The sequence below is a fragment of the Camelina sativa genome, chromosome 19 (genome assembly GCF_030686135.1).
Source record: "Camelina sativa cultivar CO46 ecotype springtype chromosome 19, ASM3068613v1".
NCBI lineage: Eukaryota > Viridiplantae > Streptophyta > Magnoliopsida > Brassicales > Brassicaceae > Camelina > Camelina sativa.
The window spans coordinates 15,782,005-15,803,542 of NC_141898.1; the positions used below are offsets into that span (position 1 = coordinate 15,782,005).

The 21,538-nt window shown below is 35.7% G+C and overlaps 3 protein-coding genes across 3 annotated transcripts; 1 reads left to right on the forward strand and 2 right to left on the reverse strand.

The window, feature by feature from the left end:
- Positions 1 to 5,951: 5,951 nt before the first annotated feature.
- LOC104766556 (uncharacterized) lies at positions 5,952 to 9,364 on the forward strand. The gene is made up of 9 exons (XM_010490469.3): positions 5,952 to 6,108; positions 6,967 to 7,161; positions 7,347 to 7,738; positions 7,824 to 7,896; positions 7,988 to 8,068; positions 8,160 to 8,223; positions 8,695 to 8,782; positions 8,874 to 8,958; positions 9,082 to 9,364. Exons 1-9 carry the CDS (start codon positions 6,019 to 6,021, stop codon positions 9,121 to 9,123), a joined length of 1,110 nt encoding a protein of 369 aa, XP_010488771.2. The 5' UTR covers positions 5,952 to 6,018; the 3' UTR covers positions 9,124 to 9,364.
- Positions 9,365 to 10,775: 1,411 nt separating this feature from the next.
- LOC104766558 (protein PROTON GRADIENT REGULATION 5, chloroplastic) lies at positions 10,776 to 11,625 on the reverse strand. The gene is made up of 2 exons (XM_010490470.3): positions 11,142 to 11,625; positions 10,776 to 11,020 (listed from the first exon to the last, which is right to left on the reverse strand). Exons 1-2 carry the CDS (start codon positions 11,436 to 11,438, stop codon positions 10,916 to 10,918), a joined length of 402 nt encoding a protein of 133 aa, XP_010488772.2. The 5' UTR covers positions 11,439 to 11,625; the 3' UTR covers positions 10,776 to 10,915.
- A 408-nt stretch (positions 11,626 to 12,033) lies between these two features.
- Positions 12,034 to 13,852, reverse strand: LOC104766559 (autophagy-related protein 8d). Its single transcript, XM_010490471.3, has 5 exons — positions 13,583 to 13,852; positions 12,839 to 12,894; positions 12,709 to 12,761; positions 12,473 to 12,591; positions 12,034 to 12,362 (listed from the first exon to the last, which is right to left on the reverse strand). Exons 1-5 carry the CDS (start codon positions 13,617 to 13,619, stop codon positions 12,265 to 12,267), a joined length of 363 nt encoding a protein of 120 aa, XP_010488773.1. The 5' UTR covers positions 13,620 to 13,852; the 3' UTR covers positions 12,034 to 12,264.
- Between the last annotated feature and the right edge of the window lie 7,686 nt (positions 13,853 to 21,538).

Below are 21,538 nucleotides of genomic sequence, written 5' to 3' on the forward strand. Positions count from 1 at the left end.
AAGATTTTAAGTGATGTACTCAAGAGGGGGAGTAAAAGCGCGCTGCACTTTTTTCCCTTAACCATGGTTTTTCCCATTGGGTTTTCCAGGTAAGGTTTTTAACGAGGCAGCATCTCTTATGCGCATTTGGGACTACATTTTTATAATGGTCATCCAAAGGGGAGTGTTATGAATGATTATATTGTTGTATGGATGCCCATTATCGGCCCATGTATAAACCCTAAACCTTAATATTGTATCTTATATATATGTTGTATCCTATACAACAGATGAATAATACATGAAAATAATTCTCTAAACCTCTTGTTATAACAATAATGAAATTTTTTCATTACAATTATTCATGTATTATTATTATATTTGTTTGTGGATAGTTTTCTACAAGTATCAAAATTGTAAACAAAATTGTATATTATTGTAAATTATTTTAATTTATGCAACAATGTACTTATTTTTTAAAAAAAATTCTATTTTTTTAAGTAAGGTTTATATTAAATTTGCTACTAATTTATAAACAAATCACCGCGTGTAATATAATAGATAACAAATTCAATTTGTTCAAGTTGTACCATAAAGAAAACAAGTTTTACTTAGTTGTCCAAACATTATATTATATAAAAAACAATTATGCCCGAAAACCCTCACTATCAAACCAACTCCTCTTCGAATGTTTTTTTCCTGCGTCCATGTTCTCCGGTTGATATAATTTTTTTTGTTGGTTTTCTTCCTCTTTTTATGACATAAAACTTCGGAAGAACAATCTTACCAAGTACACCATCAAGAACCATCTACATTGAAATAATAGGAACTGGATATATCGTCCTTGAATATTCTAGTGCCCACTGCTCCATCAAATAATACTTACTGTACAACTCATGCAATTGGATCTCATTTCCTACGTTCCTTGCTACTTACATGGCATCAGCATTAGCATGCACACACAGATACTTGTCAATATCATATTGTTTGCAGTCTCAAGTTTTACTTCTCAGATCAACCACATAACTACTACCATTAACTCCAGCCACACTATATTCAAGAAAATAGTTGTTTAGTTCAGTAAATGGTAAGAGTTTTGCTTATGAACACCTTGTGTGCATCAATGACTCAACAAAAGATACTAATTTCTACTCACTTGGTTTCTCTATGGCTACCTTCGTGTAATTGTTAAACCATTCGCCCAGACTTGGAGTTAAATAAGCATAAACTTGAATATAAAAATTTTAGTTCAAATGAAATGTAAGAAAACATGTATAAAAGTCTCTTCAAAACGGAAAAAGCAAAATGTTCCACAAAACTTTATTAACTTGGAAACAGACAGAGAACAATTTGCTAATCTGATCAGATTTAGTACCAATATTTACATAGATTTCTTGATTAGATCTTGTTGGAGCAAACAAATAAGAAATCAGACATATTTAAGGAAATATTTTAATTTGTTTTTTGCAAGTACATCAGCCTTGAGGGTTTGTGTAACGACCCGCGCTGGGTGAACCAGCGATACGCACGCGGTACGTGTGGTGGTACGGTTAGCGGTACGGGTAGCAGTACACATGCGGTAAGGGTAGCAGTATGCATGTGGTACGGGTAGCGGTATGCACGTAGAGACAAACGGTGGTACAGTTTGACACTAGCCATGTGTTCGATAGGTTAAGGGGATCCGAATGAGAATGAAGAGTTCAAGACTACCGAAGTGACAGTAGTGAACAGATATTTGAATTGAAGAAAACGAATCCCAAGTTTACAGTGATTGATGATGCAGGCATGTAAGTTTCTGGATGAAAATGGGATAGTAGAGTGTCTAGTGTAAGTGACACTACAAGTGACAGTGAAGTATGAACTGTCGGTAAATGGTCGCATCGGTGAATGATGGATCGGGCCGATGGGACAAGGATGGATCAATATGACCATGGGCCGATGGATGGCCCGGGGACTCAAAAATTCTTGTGAAGGATTTAGACCGACTCATGGAAAAGGAAACTCGAGAGAAATGGAAACTCGCGGAAAAGGCAATCCGGGTAGAATAAGGATAGTTGCGAAAAAGAAGGAAACTTAGGGTGCGATAGGGCTTATTGATTTGGGGAAGCCCAAGGCGGTTTGGTCGACCCTATATATAGGTTGATAACCCTAAGCTCTCGAGAGATCACCGCATAAACATCCTTGGAGAAGTCGTCTCGAAAGGAATTGCGATCCACTACCTGTCCAGGGAGGCCCATGCATGGTGGAAGGGCATAGAGAATCGCATGACCAACCCAAATTTTTTGTGGGAGACTTTTCGTGGCTTGTTCCTTGCGAAGTAATTTCCGCAAGAGGCTCTTGACCGCCTTGAATCGGAGTTCTTGGACTTGAGACAGGAAGCTCGGACCATGCGCGAGTAACAAACCGAGTTTAACCGACTCAAGAGGTACGATGGTCATGAGATGGAGGATGAGCAAGTTCAGATTCGTCAGTTCTTGCATGGCATGAGAATAGATGTCCGCAACCAATGCATGATTCGTAACTATGGGAGCCTTGCTGAATTGGTTGAGAAGGCAGCCATGTTAGAATATGGGCTGGCCGAAGAATCTCAGCAGCACTCTGAAGGATCCTCGGTACAATTGGTACCGCAAGTGAAGTCCGAACCAGGTATCGGACCAAAACAGACCGTGGAACGCAAACCTACTGGCAGGACATCGAATGGTACATGAGTGTGTCCATTTTGCCGTAAGAGACATTCGGGGTAGTGTCGACGCCTCTTGGGCAGGTCTTGTATGCGGAGGAAAGGACCATATGGCCAGTAGCTTTCCACAGAAGGGCAATGATAGTCGGGTATGCTACCAGTGTGGTCAATCCAGACATATCCGACCGAACTGTCCGCAGCTGGGATCGCAGGGACAGAAACGGGCAAGCGAGGTGTTACCGTTGCCGCCAAAGCCGAAGCGCCCAGCGATTATGCCTAGAGTGTACTCAATCGCGGATGGGCTGGTGGAAGCGAGCACTTCACAGCAAATCACTGGTAAGTCTCGACACTTGCCTTAGTGAAATTTTTGGGTGAAAATTGTGTGTATATTTGGATAGGTTCTTAGCAAGCAGGAATTGTGTAAGGACCATACTCATGGATGGTGTAGAAACTCATGTGATGTTCTGATATCGGTTCTTAGCATTGTTTTGTAAGCCTGGATATGATTGAGAAAGGAGGATTTCAGAAAGAACCCGGGGATAATTTTGGGTTGGTACAAGCGGTTGAGGGTCAAGTGATGATGACCTATGGAGTGGTCCGGAACATCTCGGTCATGATGTGCGGTATGGACATGCCGGTGGATCGATATGACCATGGGCCGATGGATGGCCCGGGGACTAGGAAATTCTTGCAAAGGATTTAGACCGACTCACAGAAAAGGAAACTCGAGAGAAATGAAAACTTGCGGAAAAGGCAATCCGGGTAGGATAAGGATAGTTGCGAAAAAGAAGGAAACTTAGGGTGTGAACCGAGAGCACCGCATAAACATCCTTAAGCTTCTGCTAGAGAAAAAGAGAGAGATCCATCGAGCATAAACCGAGATATCTTAAGAGTCATAGTCGAAGGAGATATCGGTAAGTGATCCTCCAACCCTAGTCCATCAATAGTTTTACGGTCTTAACATCGGATGGTAATGATAGTTGATGTGTCCATGTTTTGAAACAGAACCGAATCGGGGACTGCACGTATAGAACGAGAGAAAGACGAAAGTTAGCACCTAGGGTCGAAATTGAAGGTGAGTGCGTGACTGTGGCCGAGTTCTTTGGTCGATCTCTTGACCTATGGTTTATTTAGTCTTGATTACTTGCTTGTCTTTGTTAATGTTTTTATTGCAATAAATCGATGGTTCGTGTGACACCCCGGTTTCAGAGACTTGCGGAGAGATTTAAAATAATTGATTTGGCCACCTATGTCACAAAAGTGCATTTATCTTTTCGGTCAAAGGTCCTGAGAGAACTCCATAGTTAAGCGTGCTTGAGCTGGAGTAGTCTCAGGATGGGTGACCTTCCGGGAAGTGACTGTCGGAGCTGTGCGAGTGAGGACAAAACACAGGGAAAGATCATGTGGTGATTTGTATGGACGGTAACAAGTTTTTAAAACCTCTCGGACGGAGCAAACTGCGGTCGAATATGGATGAGCTCACGGGCCTAGTGAGAAGACGTGAGGCCCACTGAGATGTGGCGGTCGGGGCGTTACAGTTGGTCTAAACGATTTGGACAACTATACTATGGGTTATTTGACATGCATGACTTTATTGAATTAGACCTATGTCGGATTGAGATTATTGAGTTGAGCCTAGTGAGACGGGATGACCGCTCTACTAAGCAAAGTTGTTTGCTTACGCCTCCTTTTATGGTCGCAGGAAAAGAATGGTCCGAGTATCTGGATTTAAGTGGCTGACCAGCTCGCGTGATGAAGGCAAGGAAGGAAGAGGATAATGGCTTTGGGTAGTTTTACTTTCGGTCTAGTATTTTAAAACGATATACTAACTTATTTGCATGACTGTGGTTGTACTAGAACCTGATATGGAATTTGGATGCATATTAATGTTTAATTTAACCCGTTTTTACTTAACCGATGTCGCATATTGTTTAATAAACGAAATAAAAATCAATAGACCCTAAATTTAATAACGGACAAGTTTGCCTAAAAGTCACTTAATTTCATGCACGATCATTTTACAAATCTTAACCAGTTGATTCAGTTTCCATCTTAACTTTATTAAGATACATTCCATTCTGCTCACAAATCAAGCATATCCACGGTTTGCCACTCCCTACAATTAGATTAAAGTTTCTATAAACTATAAGTAAAGAGACACATATACTGGATTGGAGAACTTGATGTTTTCAATTTTCAAAGCACATGAGTGTTACTTATAAGTTAATTCGTAGTTTCGTATTATATAAATATATATATCAATACGTACGTACAATTATTCTTGTTCAATATTTGACTCCATTGAAAGAGAAGCTAATCATATCCATATATACTATAATTTAGCTTTACTTATATAACTGGTGTGGCAAACATAATTCAAGTTCACCCTAACTTATTCTAAAACATAAAAGTAAATTTTGTATCTTTTAGGTCAAATACCATATTACAATTTATTAGGCAAAGATGACGAACGAAACGAGACTTTAGGTATACTATAACTAAAACTCGATTTGTAATATGCTTCATCTTCAGTTTTTGATTTTTAATAGCTTCGTTTTAAAAATCGGTCGTCGAGTTATCATTTTTCTTATAAAGCACAAGCCAATCAAATTTTGTCATATAGATTTTTTTTTTTAATTTAATTAAAAAAAATTAGTGACCATGTGTTAGAAAAAAAAAACTAAAAAACATAACTGATTATAAAAAACATAACTAGGCTTTGTAATTTTTCAAGCTCATATCAATTAAACTGTTGTAGTAATGTTAAAGAAACATGAATTTAATTATCTCATTTCCACTGAAATTTTTAAACAAAAAAAGCTGTAAAATCTTATATTCTCAAATGACGTTAATTAAACAGTTACACGAGGCCAATACTCCATGATCCCTTTTTCTCGCCCATCCTTCTGAGAAATGCAGTTTATGATTCTCATATACAAATACGCCTACATCTCTCATCTTTGCTTCATATGAATAGTTTGGCTTCCTTTCATTCGTTATTTTTCTTAAAAATCTAGAGTAGTGTGACTTTAAATTAAATTTTTAGGTTCACTTTCAAAGATTTTTCTCCTTTTGATCTTTTACAATTTACGATTTTTGTTTTTTTTTTTTTCACTTACTCACATCTAGTTTATTTACTTCATCGTCATTTACTCTTTTTTTTGAAAAATCTGATAATTTGTATTTGACTACTTTTTTTTTTTTTTTTTTTGGTAAAAGTATTTGACTACTTTGTTCCAATTTAATCGTGTATTTGGCAATTTGCAGCTTTCAAGGAGTAACAGAGTGGTTATGAAAGTCTTTATCATGCTCCACGTCTTGGATTTGTAAGGAAAAGCAAGAAGATCAAAATAAACAACATGACCAATTCAGAGACGCAGTCGTTAATCACAAAGGATCATGTTAGTGACGGGGACCTACAAATTTTGAGGAAACAACGAAAAGTAAAGGTATTGAAACAATAATTTTGAAATCCATGTAAATAAGTTCACTCTAACTCGAGCCACCAATTTACAGATTTTCAAATGAGTAATCTTTTACTTTACTATAAAACTTTGCAGAAGAAATATGCATTCAAGTAAGAGAATGATTCAATGAGTTGACAAGAGAAAGAAAAAATGAACATTTCACCTCGGTTTTATACTAAGTTTTTCTATATACCATTGTAGAATGGTTTTAAGCGTTTGGAACTGAAACAGACGAATGAGTTTCACAAATTGAGAATTCCCATGCCACAAACAACGAATGCCTTGATTAGAATATATCAACTCAGTTAAACGTAAAGTCATTAATTAGGAGGATGGAAAAGATAAATCACTAAATTTTTAATGATGACTATACACCATCTTTTAATTTGCTAAAAGATGAAGTACCAACTATTTGAAACAAAAATTATATTTAATCAAAAGAAGCAAAAGATCAAGGATTCATGCTAATATTATAATTACTTAACTGGCAACTAAAAAATTGTAATTGATAATTTGTTATTGACTATACATGTTCTTACAAAACTATATATTCCAGTTCCACGAATCATGTTCTATCTAACTTTATCAAATCATAATGTTATTTTACAAAAATTTAAATAATCACTGTTAAGAAATTTATATTATATGGTTTAGGATTATATTATATGGTTTCACCAGTTTTAATTCCGTGCGTATGCACGGGACAAATACTAGTTAGTGTATGTATAATCGGTTACATTTAATATTATTGCCTATTTTCATTAGTTATTTATAATCTTTTGACTGAAGTCTCCTTTGTTTGTTTTTATACAATTTGTCCAAAAATAATTATATTCTTAGAATTCTACATCTCCGGGACTCTGGCTATCTGTGTCTCAGCCACCGACAAATTCATTCGTCTCCGATCAAAATCTCATCTTTCTGATCGCAATGCATACTCTCAAGGACAAGGTCTCCCAAAAGCTTTCTAATCTCTTCGCTGATTCCCCAAGCCAATCTGCTTCTCCACGCTTCTCCAACTCCGATTCTCCAAAGGTATCTCCTTTTATCTCTCTGTTGGGGTCGTTTTGGAAATTAACAACACCCTTAAAGCTTTGTGTTTTTTACTCTTTTCCTGAGATGGGTCTTTAGATTTGAATCTTGTTTGTTTACAAATAGATCAATTTGGGTGAGGCTTTTAGGTTGGCTTGATCTGTGACATTAAGCTTTTGAATGTGTAGGCCAGGCTGAGTTCAAGTGTAGGCAAATCTTTGTCTTCGTATTTCTCTTTTGTTGTTCCTCAATCTGGGAATGTTGATGATGATGATTCGGAATCATGTCCTCCTCTTCCCATTAGAACAGACAGCTATGAGTCTATTGAGAATTGTAAACCTGAATATGGGCAAGATAAAGCTGGGACCTTTGTATCCATTGGTGAAGATAAGGAATCAGATAAGGGCCGTGAGTTACGTGTTTCGGCGAAAGTAGAAAGCGGTAGCGATTACTTGGAAGGGGTGAAGCAGATGAGAGAATTAACAGAAAGCTCTGTTTTTATCACTGCTAACTTGTGTGAATTCTTGCAAGCGTGTCTTCCCAATATTGTAAGAGGATGCAAATGGTTCTTGTTGTATAGGTAAAGGAAGTTTATTTTCCATCTGTTGTTGGAGATTTTAGACTTGTTTTTTTGGTATTAACTTTTTATTTCGGATGAAGGGCAGTACGTTGAAACATGGCATATCACTACGTACGCTTCTACGAAGAAGCGGAGAGCTTCCTGGTCCTTGTTTACTGGTTTGTTTTGTTGACCTTTATGCTCTTTGGTAACATTGTGACAAGGTTGAATGGATCAGATCTTAGTTTGTGATGATTGTGTATGGTGCAGGTTGCTGGAGACAAACAAGGTGCGGTTTTTGGGGCTTTACTGGAATGTCCATTGAGACCTACTCCTAAGAGGAAATATCAGGCAAGCTAACTAATTGTCATAGTAATTTTTTCTCTTGGGGAGTAATTAATTTCCTTATTGCTGATCACCTTCACATGTTTTTGTATGATAGGGTACAAGCCAGACATTTTTGTTCACAACTATTTATGGTGAACCACGCATATTTAGACCTACCGGTAACCAGATTCTATGTTATAATTAAGTACTAGTAGATTAATAGCCAACAAAACAGTGAGGTGGGAGTGACCTGTCATTAAACTTTGTATATGAGCCACGCCCAACACCACATGGCCCTTTTCATTTGGGCTGTTTCTTTTTCTTTTCATTCTCAAGGTATTGTATAGATAGAGGATGGATATATAAGATAAGAGTATAGAGAAAATTGAAAAGTAGATTTTGAGGAGAATCCTAAAATTTCTTCAAAATTTGTTCGTAAGAATGTTTGGCTCCGATTGATTTTATCGGAATGTTCCCTGGTTCCTGTCAGTAGATTTATCCACACTTGTTACAAGAAGTGTGGAAGAAGGAAAATAGAGTAACATCTTTTATCAATTGCCCCTACATTGTGAACCAGGCCCTATATACATAAATCAAGCCCCTCAAGTATGTGTATAGTCAAGTAACCTCTCTTATGAACTTGTGTGCAGGTGCCAACCGATATTACCTGATGTGTATGAATGAGTTTTTGGCATTTGGAGGTGGAGGAAACTTTGCTCTATGCTTAGACGAAGATTTGTAAGGCACAATCTGGCTTAATTCGTTTTGAAACTTCCCCCATTTTAATCGTTTTGATGGTACTCAAACCAAACGTTTGTACATGAACTAGGTTGAAGGCAACAAGTGGACCTTCTGAAACATTTGGGAACGAATGCTTAGCTAGCAGCACGGAGTTTGAGTTAAAGAATGTCGAGGTATAGCTCTATACATATATGCAGTATGTGCTGATATCAAGTTTCCACCTTGTTCAACATATTATGCAATCTTACTTAAGTTTTGTATTAATCAGTGCAAGTTTCACGTTGTTTAATCTGCAGCTCTGGGGATTTGCGCATGCGTCTCAATACCTCTCCTCCTGATCTTGGAGATCCCTTTCTTTGTCAAGAATCAAGATACCTCAATAGAAAGCAAAGATAACCGTCTCTTTTTTTTTTTCAATCAGTTAATTGTTTTAAAGTTATGATTAGGCTTAAGACAGTTTTTTTCAAGCTTTAATCGGTTGAAACTTGAACAAGTGACAATATTACATGTTTGTATCTGTGAATTACTGAATCTCAGTTACAGTAATACTAATTCAGCTGGGACCTTATTGGAGATTAATTTGACTGTAATTCTAAGATAGTGCTATTGTTTGTTATCTAAATCAGATTCACCTGCTATAAAATAAAAGGAAGTCTCAGGATGGCACATACAACGTTCAGGTAAGTTTGAAAGTTTGAAATCTACTTGCTGTGTTGTTTTCAAACTCTGTGAAATCTGAAATTCTATATTTCGTTTTGCGTGAATTATGGCTTTGAATGGTTGGTGCATACACTCCAAAGTTAGCTAATAAATTCTCAAATATCTACTATCGACTAAATTAAAAAGATGAGATTAGAAAATAAAACTTACTAGATTAAATAAAATAGTTGATTCAGAAAGAAAATAGCTTCCTAATTGAAGAGCTTCAATGGTAGAAAAAAGTTTTCTCTCCTCGCTCTGATTTTTTTTCTTTTCTAGAATGTGATTTTGTGAGTTTTGACATTTACGTGATCAAATATATATATATATATATATACATTTTTTAAAAGTATAAAGAAACACAAATTGAACCAATTAGAAGCAACTACTCAGACCGAAATTGTGTTTTTGTCCAGAGTTATACTGTTGGTATGGAGTTGTATGGAGTAGGTATGGAGGTTTTAAAGTAAAGAAAAAAAAATCAGACCAATATTAGAATCCATACAATACCCAATTTCTTTTTCAATTGCAAACTATGAAATTTTATAGTATGAAAGTAGTGCATACTAGTCTGGAATGGTGAATGATGAATTAACTGCGGACTGGTTTGATTTTAGTTTGGTCCGGAACTTACTACACAACTATTCACAATCTATATATTTCATAATCACATATGTATATGGTTGTATTATCACAACCACTCATTTATTCCCATATTGTTACACGGACAATACTTGGGTGAACCTTTTTATTCACCTTCTTATAAAATTAGGAAACAAAATAATTATTGTAAAATGAGAAACTGAAACCGTTATTTTATAAACTCAAACTTTTGGGAACAAATGCAAATAGAAGAACAGTTGTAAGTTAAGAAAATGTGTCCGGGTGAAGCTATATATATATCAAGCTTCCGCGATGATAGCTTGTCAGCTTTATGTTCATAGTATGCTGTTCATAATTTGATCTTAATACCTGTCCTCCTGATCTTAAAAATTCCCTTTCTTTGTCGAGAAACGAGATTTTCAATAGAAAGCGAAGCGTACTGTCTTTTTCAATCCCGTTTTCTTGTTTCAGAGTAGTGATTAGGCTTGAGACAGGTTTCACGCTTTTTAATATGTTGAAAGAGTGACAATATTACGTGGTCTGTATCTGTGTTAGTGACAATACTTATTCAACTAAGACCTTATTGAACATTCTCATTTGTTTGCTATATATACAAGATTCATTTGATTTTAAGAGTGGTATCTAAGTATCGCAAACACAACTATCAGATGAGAATGGCAGTCATGTGTTTTTGAGTAACCGCAAAGGGAATGTAACAAAAATCAAGATTATAGGTTTGAACAAAATACATCTAGACAAGAAGAACAAGAGGAGGGTGAAGTGTATACAGAGGAGAGAGCACGAGAAAGATTTGTTCTTTTTTAAGACCTAAGCGAGGAAGCCAAGCCTCTCTCCGTTCTTCTTAGCAAGCCTGATAAGCCCTTGTCTCTGTTTAGCATCTGCACCAATCGATTTGCAGAACTCTGTGATCACCTGAAAGAACAAAACCCAAATTCCACAAATCATGGTTTCTGCTTTCTTGACTAGTTTTTTTTTTAAGATCTACTTTTCAGACAGAACAGTGAACATGGTCTAATTGAGGGCACAAACAAACCTGAGAGTGTAAAGCAATGGCTTTTCCTCTAAGCTGATTGAACCTCTTCTTGCCAACTATGTTGCGTGTGACAACAACTACTGGTGCAAATAAGCCTTTGCCTTCGTTAACATTCTTCATCATAGGAACTGCTCTGATGGCCTTCCGTGAGACTCGGACCTGTTGCGGCGGCGCAACCGTCTTGGAGAACAAGTTTTGGTAATCTTCGCCGGAGATGGAACTACCCCAACCTCCATAGAAGGAAGTTCCTAGCAAACCTCGATTATATCCTGTTGCAGGAAGTGAAGCAGCAGCCATAATCAAATTAGCTTCTCTCTGTCTCTCTGATCGGTTCTAATGGTAGAGAGAAAGAGAAAGAGAAAGAGAAAACTGATTTGTGTGGTTTTGGTTTTTGAGTTTCACATTTTGGTGTGGACGAGGTTTTGGGTGTTGTTTTGGTTTGGATGGAGAAACCATAGCCACAAATATGATTCTGGTCTTACGCGTTTTATTATTATTGCGTTTAGGATTTTTAAGTTTTTTTTCCTACATAAACCTTTCTCCACCGTCCGATCATTTATTATTTATCTTATTAGTTATTATTATTACTGCTTTTCTTTCGATCAAAATTATTATTTTTTCTTTTTTCTTGCTAGAGAGTAGTAATTGATCTACGAAGAATCTTTAAAAGGAGATTGCAAGAATTTGGTAGATTTGATACAAAGAATCTGGATACAAAGCAGTTGGACACTGCCAAGCTGAAGTTTGAGAAGAGTGGAATCACAAGGATTCAAAATACTAGTGAAAAAGGCAGGCCAATATTAGCACATGAATCGATTCGACGAGGACACTAATATCATGTTATAATTTTCAATAACAAATCTTAATCAATGAATGAAACAAGTGGCTTCTGTAACCTTAAATCTTCATCTATATAGCGACTAGGAATGAAATAAAGTGTAGCATCAAGGGGAAGAAAGAAGCACCATGAATGGGAAGAGCTTTATCATGTTCATAACATAGCATGCAAATTATATGCAAGTTTCAAAAGCTTAGTCCAATGTCATAAAACCAAGAGACATGCAAAGAAATTGACAGACTGTACATTGATAATCCTTGATGCATCCCACACATTCCAAGCGCATTAGAAGAAGATCCCAAACGTGTTCTCGCCACTGTAACTCATGTATAGAAACCCGTCTTCATCTTTGTGCTCTTCATAAATCGCAGACATTATAGCCGCTGCAATAACAAGGATAACACTACTACTATTAGTTCCACAATGACAAAAAATATATGATTCCTTGAACTGGAGAAGTAGATGAATAGGGAAGGGCGTGTTTATATCAAACCAGTTGGTGGTAGAATGTTCTTCACAAAAATGAATATGGCTTTCTCAGGACTGAGCTTGATCCGCTTCCGTACAACATAAACAAACTGGCCAACAGTCAGATCAGCTGGAACCAAGTACCTGAAGTTTGTCCAATAAGTCAGCCAAATTCGTTATCTCAACAGGGCATAAAGAATCCTAAGCAATAAACCATGAAAACACAAAGAGAAGAATCTCTGAAGCAAAGCCAAGACTTACTTTTTCTTATCGATATCAGGGACATCACTCTTCTCGGCTTTTTCAACAATGACCTGCACAATTAAAGACAGAATAAGGCAAAGGTTGCTATGTACTTTCTTGAAAGAAGATAGAGAATTATCATTCATACAGGTATTCTATCTGGATACTTCTCCCTGATACGAGCTGCTTCAGCCTGTCTCTTTTCTGTAACATTCAAGACCAAAAATACACACGAACAGATTAATATTTCCAACAGATTAATCTATTTGCATCCTCAGCAAAAACAAAAACGAAACCAGAGAGACTGATCGCGTGAAATACACAGACTCGGCGACAAAAAAAAAAAAACAGAGAGACTTCAACATCAATAATCATCTCCACCTGAACAGAGATTCTAATGTATTTGCATCCTCAACGAAAACAGAATAATGTTCAATCAAGACTATGTTCAGGGACTGATATAGCGTTTCTAAGCCCGTGAACAACAGACAAAATCAAGAGAGATATACGTCAACCTTATTTCATCTTCGACATCAAACATTCTTATCCACTTGTTTCAATCACGATTACTGTTATAACACTAATCCAGGAACTAATACACAGAAGAGAAGAGAGACAAGTGAATCATATCATCGTCAACATCGATTCTGCAGGTACTAAAATTTAGAACGGAATCAAAAGGAAATCAGATTCAAGGAACAATTCATGCAGAATCAAAGCAATAGTAATTGAAGAAAACCTGAAACTAAGAAACCAGAATTTGGGAATTTTTAAAAACCTACTCGCTAAAAAACCCTATACGATGAGAGAGAGAGATACACAAAGATTGATCGATTAAGGTTAAATCGATAGATAAAAGAGATGAGTAAAAAGGGGGAAAAATCAAACGAACCGAGAGGATGTTCATGCTTGAAGGAGCTAATCGCCATGATTTTCACGAGTTTCGCAGTCGCAGCGACGAAGAGAGAAGACAAGAGAAGCAAGGGTTTGTTGTTAACGTCGAATTGGGATATCGAATGAGATAATTAGAGAACAAGGGTTTATTTTTAATATTTTAACTAGGTTTTGAATCCATACGCGTGAGTTTATTTAATATATTTTGGTGAATATTAGATATGATTAATGTTAGTTATGAAATATTATGTTATAAAAACTTTTGGGAAAACGTCCTATTTCCCCCTCGGAACTATCATATCGTATTAAATCCACACCGAACTTTGACCTTGTTCTATAGCTCCTTCGAGCTTAAGTCGTCCACCTATTTCTACCCGAATTCGTAATTCTATTGCTATTTCTCCAATTTTTTTGGTTTAAACGGTTTACTAACAAACCGACACAAATCTGGTATGTAACCAATTTTTCAAACCAGACAACATTAAAAATTTGACCCGACCCGTAAACAATATGTCTAACATATTTTTCTTCACCCGGTTTTTGAAACTAAAAAAAAATTACTATTTTGTGAATTTTGATTTCAAAATTACAAAAGTACATTGGAAAATCATTGCAATTAACCAAAAATCATTTCAATTGAGATTTGATAATCTGTCGATAAGGATGAACCAATCTAGTGTCGTCGATGTTACCCACGTCTTTCGTTTTCAGATTTTTTTTTTCTGGGCAAATTTTAAGATTTTTGTTCATCGGTCAATTTTCATAGCAATTTGAATCATCTCTTTGATTCCTTGATTCCATTCTACGCCGTGAATCACTTCCATGACCATTCCTTATCCATCCATTACACACCTAAAGAAATCAAGACTCATGATTTTGACCTAATTCCATAAAACAATCGAAACTACATTAAAAAAAAACCCAGACCTGGTCATCATTATTATCATCGTCATTGTCGTGAAGACAAGAAGAGTGAAGACCACACAAAGACTCTTTGATCTTCTCCGCTTCACCACCACTAGAAGACGACAGAGGAGATTAAGCCACATCGATATCATCATCTCCTCTCACCACAGACGAGCCACAACATGATTTGCTCCGCCCAGATCCCATCTTCTTCTCAAAACAGCAAACTTTATGCTAAAATCACATCATTGCCAATTTGCCACAAGACCCAAAAGTTTTTCCCCAGTCTTCTTCTATCTAATAACCCACATAATCGAAATCCTCAATTCAAAATCCAAAGGATTAGTCTACCTTGGCTGACGAGAGATTAATGAGTTTTATGCAAAGGTTTCTCAATTGTTTTTAAGCTTTATTTTTTTGTGGTTAAATTTTCAGCTTTCTTCATCCGGTTTGATGGGTTTAATTTTAAAATCGGGTTGAAATAAGATTTAATCCGGTTAATAGGATTTATTAGTTAGTTAAGCAAATATTAAACCAATTATAAACCGTATAAACCAAATTTATGGAGAATTAGATGAGAAGTTTTAATCCGAAGAGAAAATAGCAATAGAACTATGGATTCGGGTAGAAATAGGTGGACGACTTAAGTTCGAAGAAGCTATAGAACGAGGTCAAAGTTCGGTGTGGATCTAATACGATATGATAGTTCCGAGGGAGAAATAGGACGTTTTCCCAAAACTTTTAAATTCCTATTAAAACAATTTTTTTTTATTTTAAACACACAATTTTAAAAAATATAAAATAGTATAACGTTATACTTAAATGTTACACTCTTTTAAAAATTCAAATCTGATAAGATATCATGAATTTATACTTAATCTTATAATTTTCTCTCTTCTTCTTTTCTAGGCGATATGAGACGTTGTACATACAATTATTTATAAGTATTATAATATAGAAATTTAACATAATTTCAAAAATGTTAAATATTGGCTGATCCTGATTGATTGTTTTAAAAAATCGTAATATAGGCAATTCTGAAATTTTTTAAAAATGTTAATTAGTGAAGTGGCTACTCCCTCTTGGTTGTTCTAAATCCTATGTGGATAGCTTTAGGAGCTTATAGCTTCTACTTTTATTTAGTATAGTTTTCATTATGATGTAATATTTTTAGATTTTAGTTATATTAGTTAGTTTTTGTTCAAAAAAAAAGAAAGTTATATTATTTAGTTAAATTTGATTTCTTAGTAGAAATTTGTGTTGATTTTAAAATATCTTTTTATATTATTTTGAATTTTTTATCTTTAGTTAAGGATATGTAAAATAAATCTATATTTTTTAATGTTGTAGTATTTTTTGTTTTTTTTAATTTATATTTTATATCTCTAAATTATCTAAGAGTCATATATCATCGTGCTTGTAATTTCTAATTTTTTATTTTTATTATATCAAGTTAACTATCTTTGAATTTCTCAAATTTTATTGGGTTGGTCATAAACTCATTGCAATCGTGTAAATATTTTTTTTTCTTTTTATCCAAAATAATTTGTAAGTAAACAATTTTAAAGAAATATTTTAGTGGTTATACAAACTCTCACAAACAAATCTTAGTGATGAAAAAGAACTACGTCAAATTGAAAGTAAATGAACAACAATTGGTTTAATTTGTTCACAAAGTCATTTTATATGTGGTGATAAGATCAAACTTTAACAATAAAATATTTTTGGATGTAAGAACATTTTTTTAGTGGTAATAAGATGATGTTTTGATTGGTTATCTCCATATAAAACATGAATAAGTTGTGAAATTTTTTTGAAATTGGACAATATTGGTCCTTGGTTGACTAGATACTCCTGTGATTGGTCATGGGTTTAACCTACTGTAATAATATTTGTAATGATTAATAATTGAAAAAAGTTTTGATGACTGATAGTATAGATTTAGATTATCGTAATAATTGTAATAATAATTTTAAAATATAAAACTATAATTAGTGTATTAAAGTAAAACTTATCCCTAGTTAAGAATATTTATATATTTATTTCTAGACAATATATTTCATTTACAAAAAATATTAATATCTTCTTTCAAAATTTTATTTTATTCTCTCTGTCCCTAATAGATTGATGTTTTAGGATATATTTTTGTGCCTAAAAGATTGATGTTGTAGATAAAAAATGTAAAATAACTTTTTTTATTTTATGTTTTTTTCCATATGTCATTAATTTAATAGTCTATATTTTCTATATCTACTCAAAAGTAATTATAAATTAAATACAAATTAATTTTCATTTTTTTTAATATGTGTGATAATGTCAAAACATCAATCTATTAGAGACAGAAGGAGTTGTATACATTTTTAAAACCCGCGCATAGAGCGGATCCTAATCTAATAGGTTTTATAATAATCAAAAACAATCCCACCAAAAAAAAATAATCAAAAACCAATTTTATCCTCAATTTTACAGAAATTAAATAACAAAAATATAAACTCCTAATTTTATATAAAAAAAATAAAAATTAAATGAATAAAAAATGTGTTTTGTTTTTTTCCTTCTCTAACGCTTACCGTCAGTGTTCTCTTCCTTCCCCTTCCTTCCCTCGCGGTTACTCTTCTTCTTCTTCTTCCCTCCGATTTAGATTTTGATAGGAAGCACTCAAACATCTTTTTTGGAAACGGGATGTTCAAATGGCTACCAATCACCATGCTGGTTGGAAATGGTGTTTGAGATGAACGGTTGGAATCGATGGAAGGAGTAAGTAGTTGAAACTGATTTTGAGCGGTTGAGAAGGTGAAAACCAACCACCAAGAAATATGTGTGTTTGGCAACTTCAGTTACAAACGAAGAAGATTTTTTAAAAAATCATTAAATATTTGTTCATAATGATGGTTTAACAAAAAAAAAAAATAATGTGTATATAATAATACATGTAAAGAAGTTAATTTTGAGTGGATTTTCAAATTGGCCCAATAAGCTTTTATGTTTTGTTAATAATTTTGACTTTAAAAATAAAGATACAATTTTAATTTAATGATAGATTCACTTGTAAGAACTTATAATTAGCCTAATTGTGATACTAAGGTGTTGATTGGTTCTCCCGCTACCGCCCGCAAACGCTGCGAGTGCGGGTGGTAACGGTTGCTAGCAATTGGTACCAATCACACAAACTGCTCCCAATCGCTTTCCATCACTCTCAACCGCTTGAAACCACTGAATTCCAAAAGCTGTTTCCCGCAAGCGTTTGCGGTTGCGGACGATTGCGGTAGTATATATTTTTTTTTAACTTAAAACAAATCAATGATACTGAAATATTTTTTCATATATCTTCTATCTAACCATTTTTTTTTTCAACCAAACTATAAATATTAAAATAGAACTCCAAGATTGGTTGCCCAAATCTATCTAACCATTTTATCCATTAAAGATGGGAGAAAATGAAGTACGAATACGATTGAGGAGATTAGAATATAAAAGCAAATAAGAGTTAAATTAACAATAATCTGGAAAACTTGGTGTAGATTTCATGGTACATTGCACATAAATTCAAAAAAATCTAAATAAATATAACATTTCATCAGAAATTTAAGAAAATAAAATTATTTGTGAAAAATAATAAAACAAATCACTAATGACTTTTCTCAACTCTCGCTTCAATATGAAATTTATTTGTTTTTTTGAATAATTATATTAGTATATTTAATGAATGATAATTATAAATCAAGTTTAATAATTTTTTTGGTGTCTTAAAACATTTATATAATTATATATTACATTTATTATGTTTTAACCGCTATTGCACCCGCTGGTCAACCAGTCGTAAAACTCCCGCAAATGCACCCATTTTAAAACGCTAAACCAGTCATTCAAAACGCTTAATAACGCTCGAAACTACAACCACCCGCTTCCTCAATCTCCCGCAACCGCAATCGCAAACGCTGCATTTGAACCAGTCAGGCCCTAAACTACAATTTTATGTTTGAAATGTTTTATGTAATCATTAATACCATTAATAATGCAAATTATGAATTTTAAAATATATTTATTATTGCATAGGATTTCTATAATTTATTGGTTTTGCAATTTTCATTTTATAAAGTATAATATGTTCATCGATATATTATTATTTAATTATATTAATTTAATTTTATAATTTAATATAATATGTACTAATCAACCGCTATAACGCTACCAATCAATCAAAATACTCAACCACTCTCTTCTACCATACCTTAATATTTTTCTTTAGAGATGGTCAATTTTCTCGTCGTCTCTCGATTTCCCCTTTTTGTCTTTTTCACTCCATTGCCTTCTTCGATTCACGTCCTCCTCGGCCTTTTCTAACCCAATCTCCCTCCCTCCCTCGTCATCAGTTTCGAAGACGATAATAATCTACACGAGCAGATCTCTTCGTATTGATACACTCAAACACCTGAATCTTCTTCGTTTCTAGGTTTCAATTTACATCCTTTTTTGATGGGTGGAAGATGGTCTGATCTTGATTGGCATTGTTGTTATTATATGGGTCACTTCTGCTGAAGTTACTGAGGTAAATGTTTAACCTCTTTAAATTCCCTATTTTTTGTTTAAAAGTTTTATTCTTTTGGGGTTGTGAATGTTTGGATTTCGTTAATAAAAGTTTTATTCTTTTGGTTTAAGAACTGGTATGAGAAGCAAACCGCGATTTGAGCTTGTCTAGCCTGGTCCCATCTGTAAGTGGCTGGAGCAGGAATGGAGTATTCCAGCCCACCTATCTTGTTTACTTGGTCGCTTGGGGTGGTTGGTTGTGCGACTAAATAACAAGATGAGGTGGTGCTCGGGGTACAAAGTTTCCGTGAGGTGGGGTTTTTGGAGAGAAGTTTCCTAAAGTGGAAAGTTTCCAAAAGTGGAAAGTGGTAAAAGTGGAAAGTTTTATGTGAGTTAAAATTTGTCCATTTAAGTGGATAGAGCCTTGGAGGGGCTTATGTGGCCTTAGTGGCGGATTTTTTAGTCATTGTGTGGCCTTAGTGGCGGTCTTTTGAGACATTGTGTGGCCTTTGTGGCGGGATGTTTAGCCAGATGTGTGGTCTTTGTGACGGTCCTTCGGGACAGATGGTCTTTGTGACGGTCCTTCGGGACAGATGATCTTTGTGACGGTCCTTCGAGACAGATGGTCTTTGTGACGGTCCTTCGGGACAGATGGTCTTTGTGAAGGTCCTGTTTAGGACATTTGTTTGGTCTTTGTGACGGTCCTGTTTAGGACATTTGTTTGGTCTTTGTGACGGTCATGTTTAGGACATATGTTTGGTCTTTGTGACGGTCCTGTTGAGGACATTTGTTTGGCCCTTGTGGCAGTGAGAGGATCCATGTGAGGTCATGAGGTATTCCAGTGAGAGGATATGTAGTTGGTAGGGCATTGAGATGTCTTACGCGAACCACGGGAAGGGAACCTGGATAGGGATGGTACTCAGACGTGTTCAGAATTGTTTGCTTGTGACTCTTAGGGGACTTAGGTTCTCCTAGTACTGCCATATTCTGAAACTTTGTGGCTTGGGAGTATGGCTGATATATCGACTTCGCATGACGATCCGGGGGCGTGCTGTAGGGTGGCAACCCAAGAGACGAGTATTGGACTTCCTTATATGGCATGCAAGCTTCAGCCTGATGAGGAGCCAATATTATGGCATGCAGGTTTCGGCCTGATGAGGAGCCAATAAAACTCAAGGTTTAGGCCTCTGAGTAAAGGAAAGTCCAAAAGTCGAGAGCAAATAATGCCTGGAGCGTGAGTCTATCGCCTAGAGGTGACCTTTTGTAGTTCGGTCGGAGGGGTGCAGGCTGTGGAGACGGTTGCACGAGAGTCCTTGGCTGATGGTTATTCAAGATTCGGGGACGAATCTATATTGGTGGGGGGGAGAATTGTAACATCCGCGAACCAATTATTGGAAAACCATTGAACCGAGGTTTAAAAGGGGGAAAACGACCTAGGGTTGTGTTTTTGTTGTCTTACACCGTTTAAGAGTGAGAGAAAGAGGAGAAAACAGTTTCTAAAGGTTCTTGAGAGAGTTTGTGAGATTTCAAGGTGTTTTTGGTGAGATCTTGCTGTGGGAGTGGGGATCTAGGGCCAGGAACGTGTTAGAAGGTTGCTGGGAGTGTAGGATTCGTTGCTGTTGGTCCAAATCTTCCTGCAAAGAGGTGAGTGCATGACCATGGCTAATCTAAGCCTTTGATTTCCTTGTTCTTGCTTGTGTGTTGTTGTTTTGTGTGTTTTCTTGTTGGGGATTGGTTGCTACAGGTTTCTAAGGATGTTTCCGGCTTGGGTTTTGAGTATTGGGTGATTTGGAGGAGGTTGGGAGCGAGATTCGACTCTCGGCTTTGAGCGGATCGCGATTGCAGAGGGAGTGTCGATTGACACCACTTGGTGTCGGTCGACACCAGCAAATTGGGCATCGATCGACACTGTGGGGTAGTGTCGGTCGACACCAAGGCCAGTGCCGGTCGACACTTGGCTGGTGTCGGTCGACACCTCCCTTCCAGCGAGACAATGTTTGATTTCCTGGTTTGTATGTTTTGTTTTGTTGTTTGTTTGGAACATTGGAATCACTGTTGCTTGTGTGTATAGCCCAGTAGATGGGAGGATTGCCTCACTGAGTGTATATCAAATACTCATGCATCTCAATATGTGTTTGTGGTGCAGGTAAAGGCAAAGTGTGGTCGTGGAATCAAGGCGATGAAGAGGAGGATGTTCTAGGGACTCGATTGTATGTTGTCTGGCATTGCTAGGTTGCTAGAGTTGAGTTTTTAGGAACATTGTTAGGTTGTCGGTTTCATGTTTCCTGATGTTTGATTATTGGATTGTTGTTATGGATATTTATTGGTTATATTATTATTGGATATTTATTGATATTGCTATTTCCGTTGTTGTCTGTGGTTGTGGATAGGTGGCTAGTGGGTATGGGACCATTAGTTGTAGTTTATATTAGATTTATATTTATTACCTATTAATTAAAAAAACAAAAAACGGGTCAGGTCGTTTCAAATCCCTCCGGTGAAATGCTATCCCGAGACGTCA

Bases quoted from the DNA above. Each gene is read 5' to 3' on its own strand.
- LOC104766558 (XM_010490470.3), bottom strand. From the start codon at position 11,438: ATGGCTGCTGCTTCACTTCCTGCAACAGGATATAATCGAGGTTTGCTA. The intron at 11,021-11,141 runs GTTTGTTTGTGC...TTGTTCTTTCAG, and splicing joins CCATTGCTTTACACTCTCAG to GTGATCACAGAGTTCTGCAA.
- LOC104766559 (XM_010490471.3), bottom strand. From the start codon at position 13,619: ATGGCGATTAGCTCCTTCAAGCATGAACATCCTCTCG. The intron at 12,895-13,582 runs GTTCGTTTGATT...TGAATGTTACAG, and splicing joins CAAGCATGAACATCCTCTCG to AAAAGAGACAGGCTGAAGCA. The intron at 12,762-12,838 runs GTATGAATGATA...TTAATTGTGCAG, and splicing joins AGTATCCAGATAGAATACCT to GTCATTGTTGAAAAAGCCGA.
- LOC104766556 (XM_010490469.3), top strand. From the start codon at position 6,019: ATGACCAATTCAGAGACGCAGTCGTTAATCACAAAGGATCATGTTAGT. The intron at 7,162-7,346 runs GTATCTCCTTTT...TTGAATGTGTAG, and splicing joins CCAACTCCGATTCTCCAAAG to GCCAGGCTGAGTTCAAGTGT. The intron at 8,959-9,081 runs GTATAGCTCTAT...TTTAATCTGCAG, and splicing joins TTGAGTTAAAGAATGTCGAG to CTCTGGGGATTTGCGCATGC.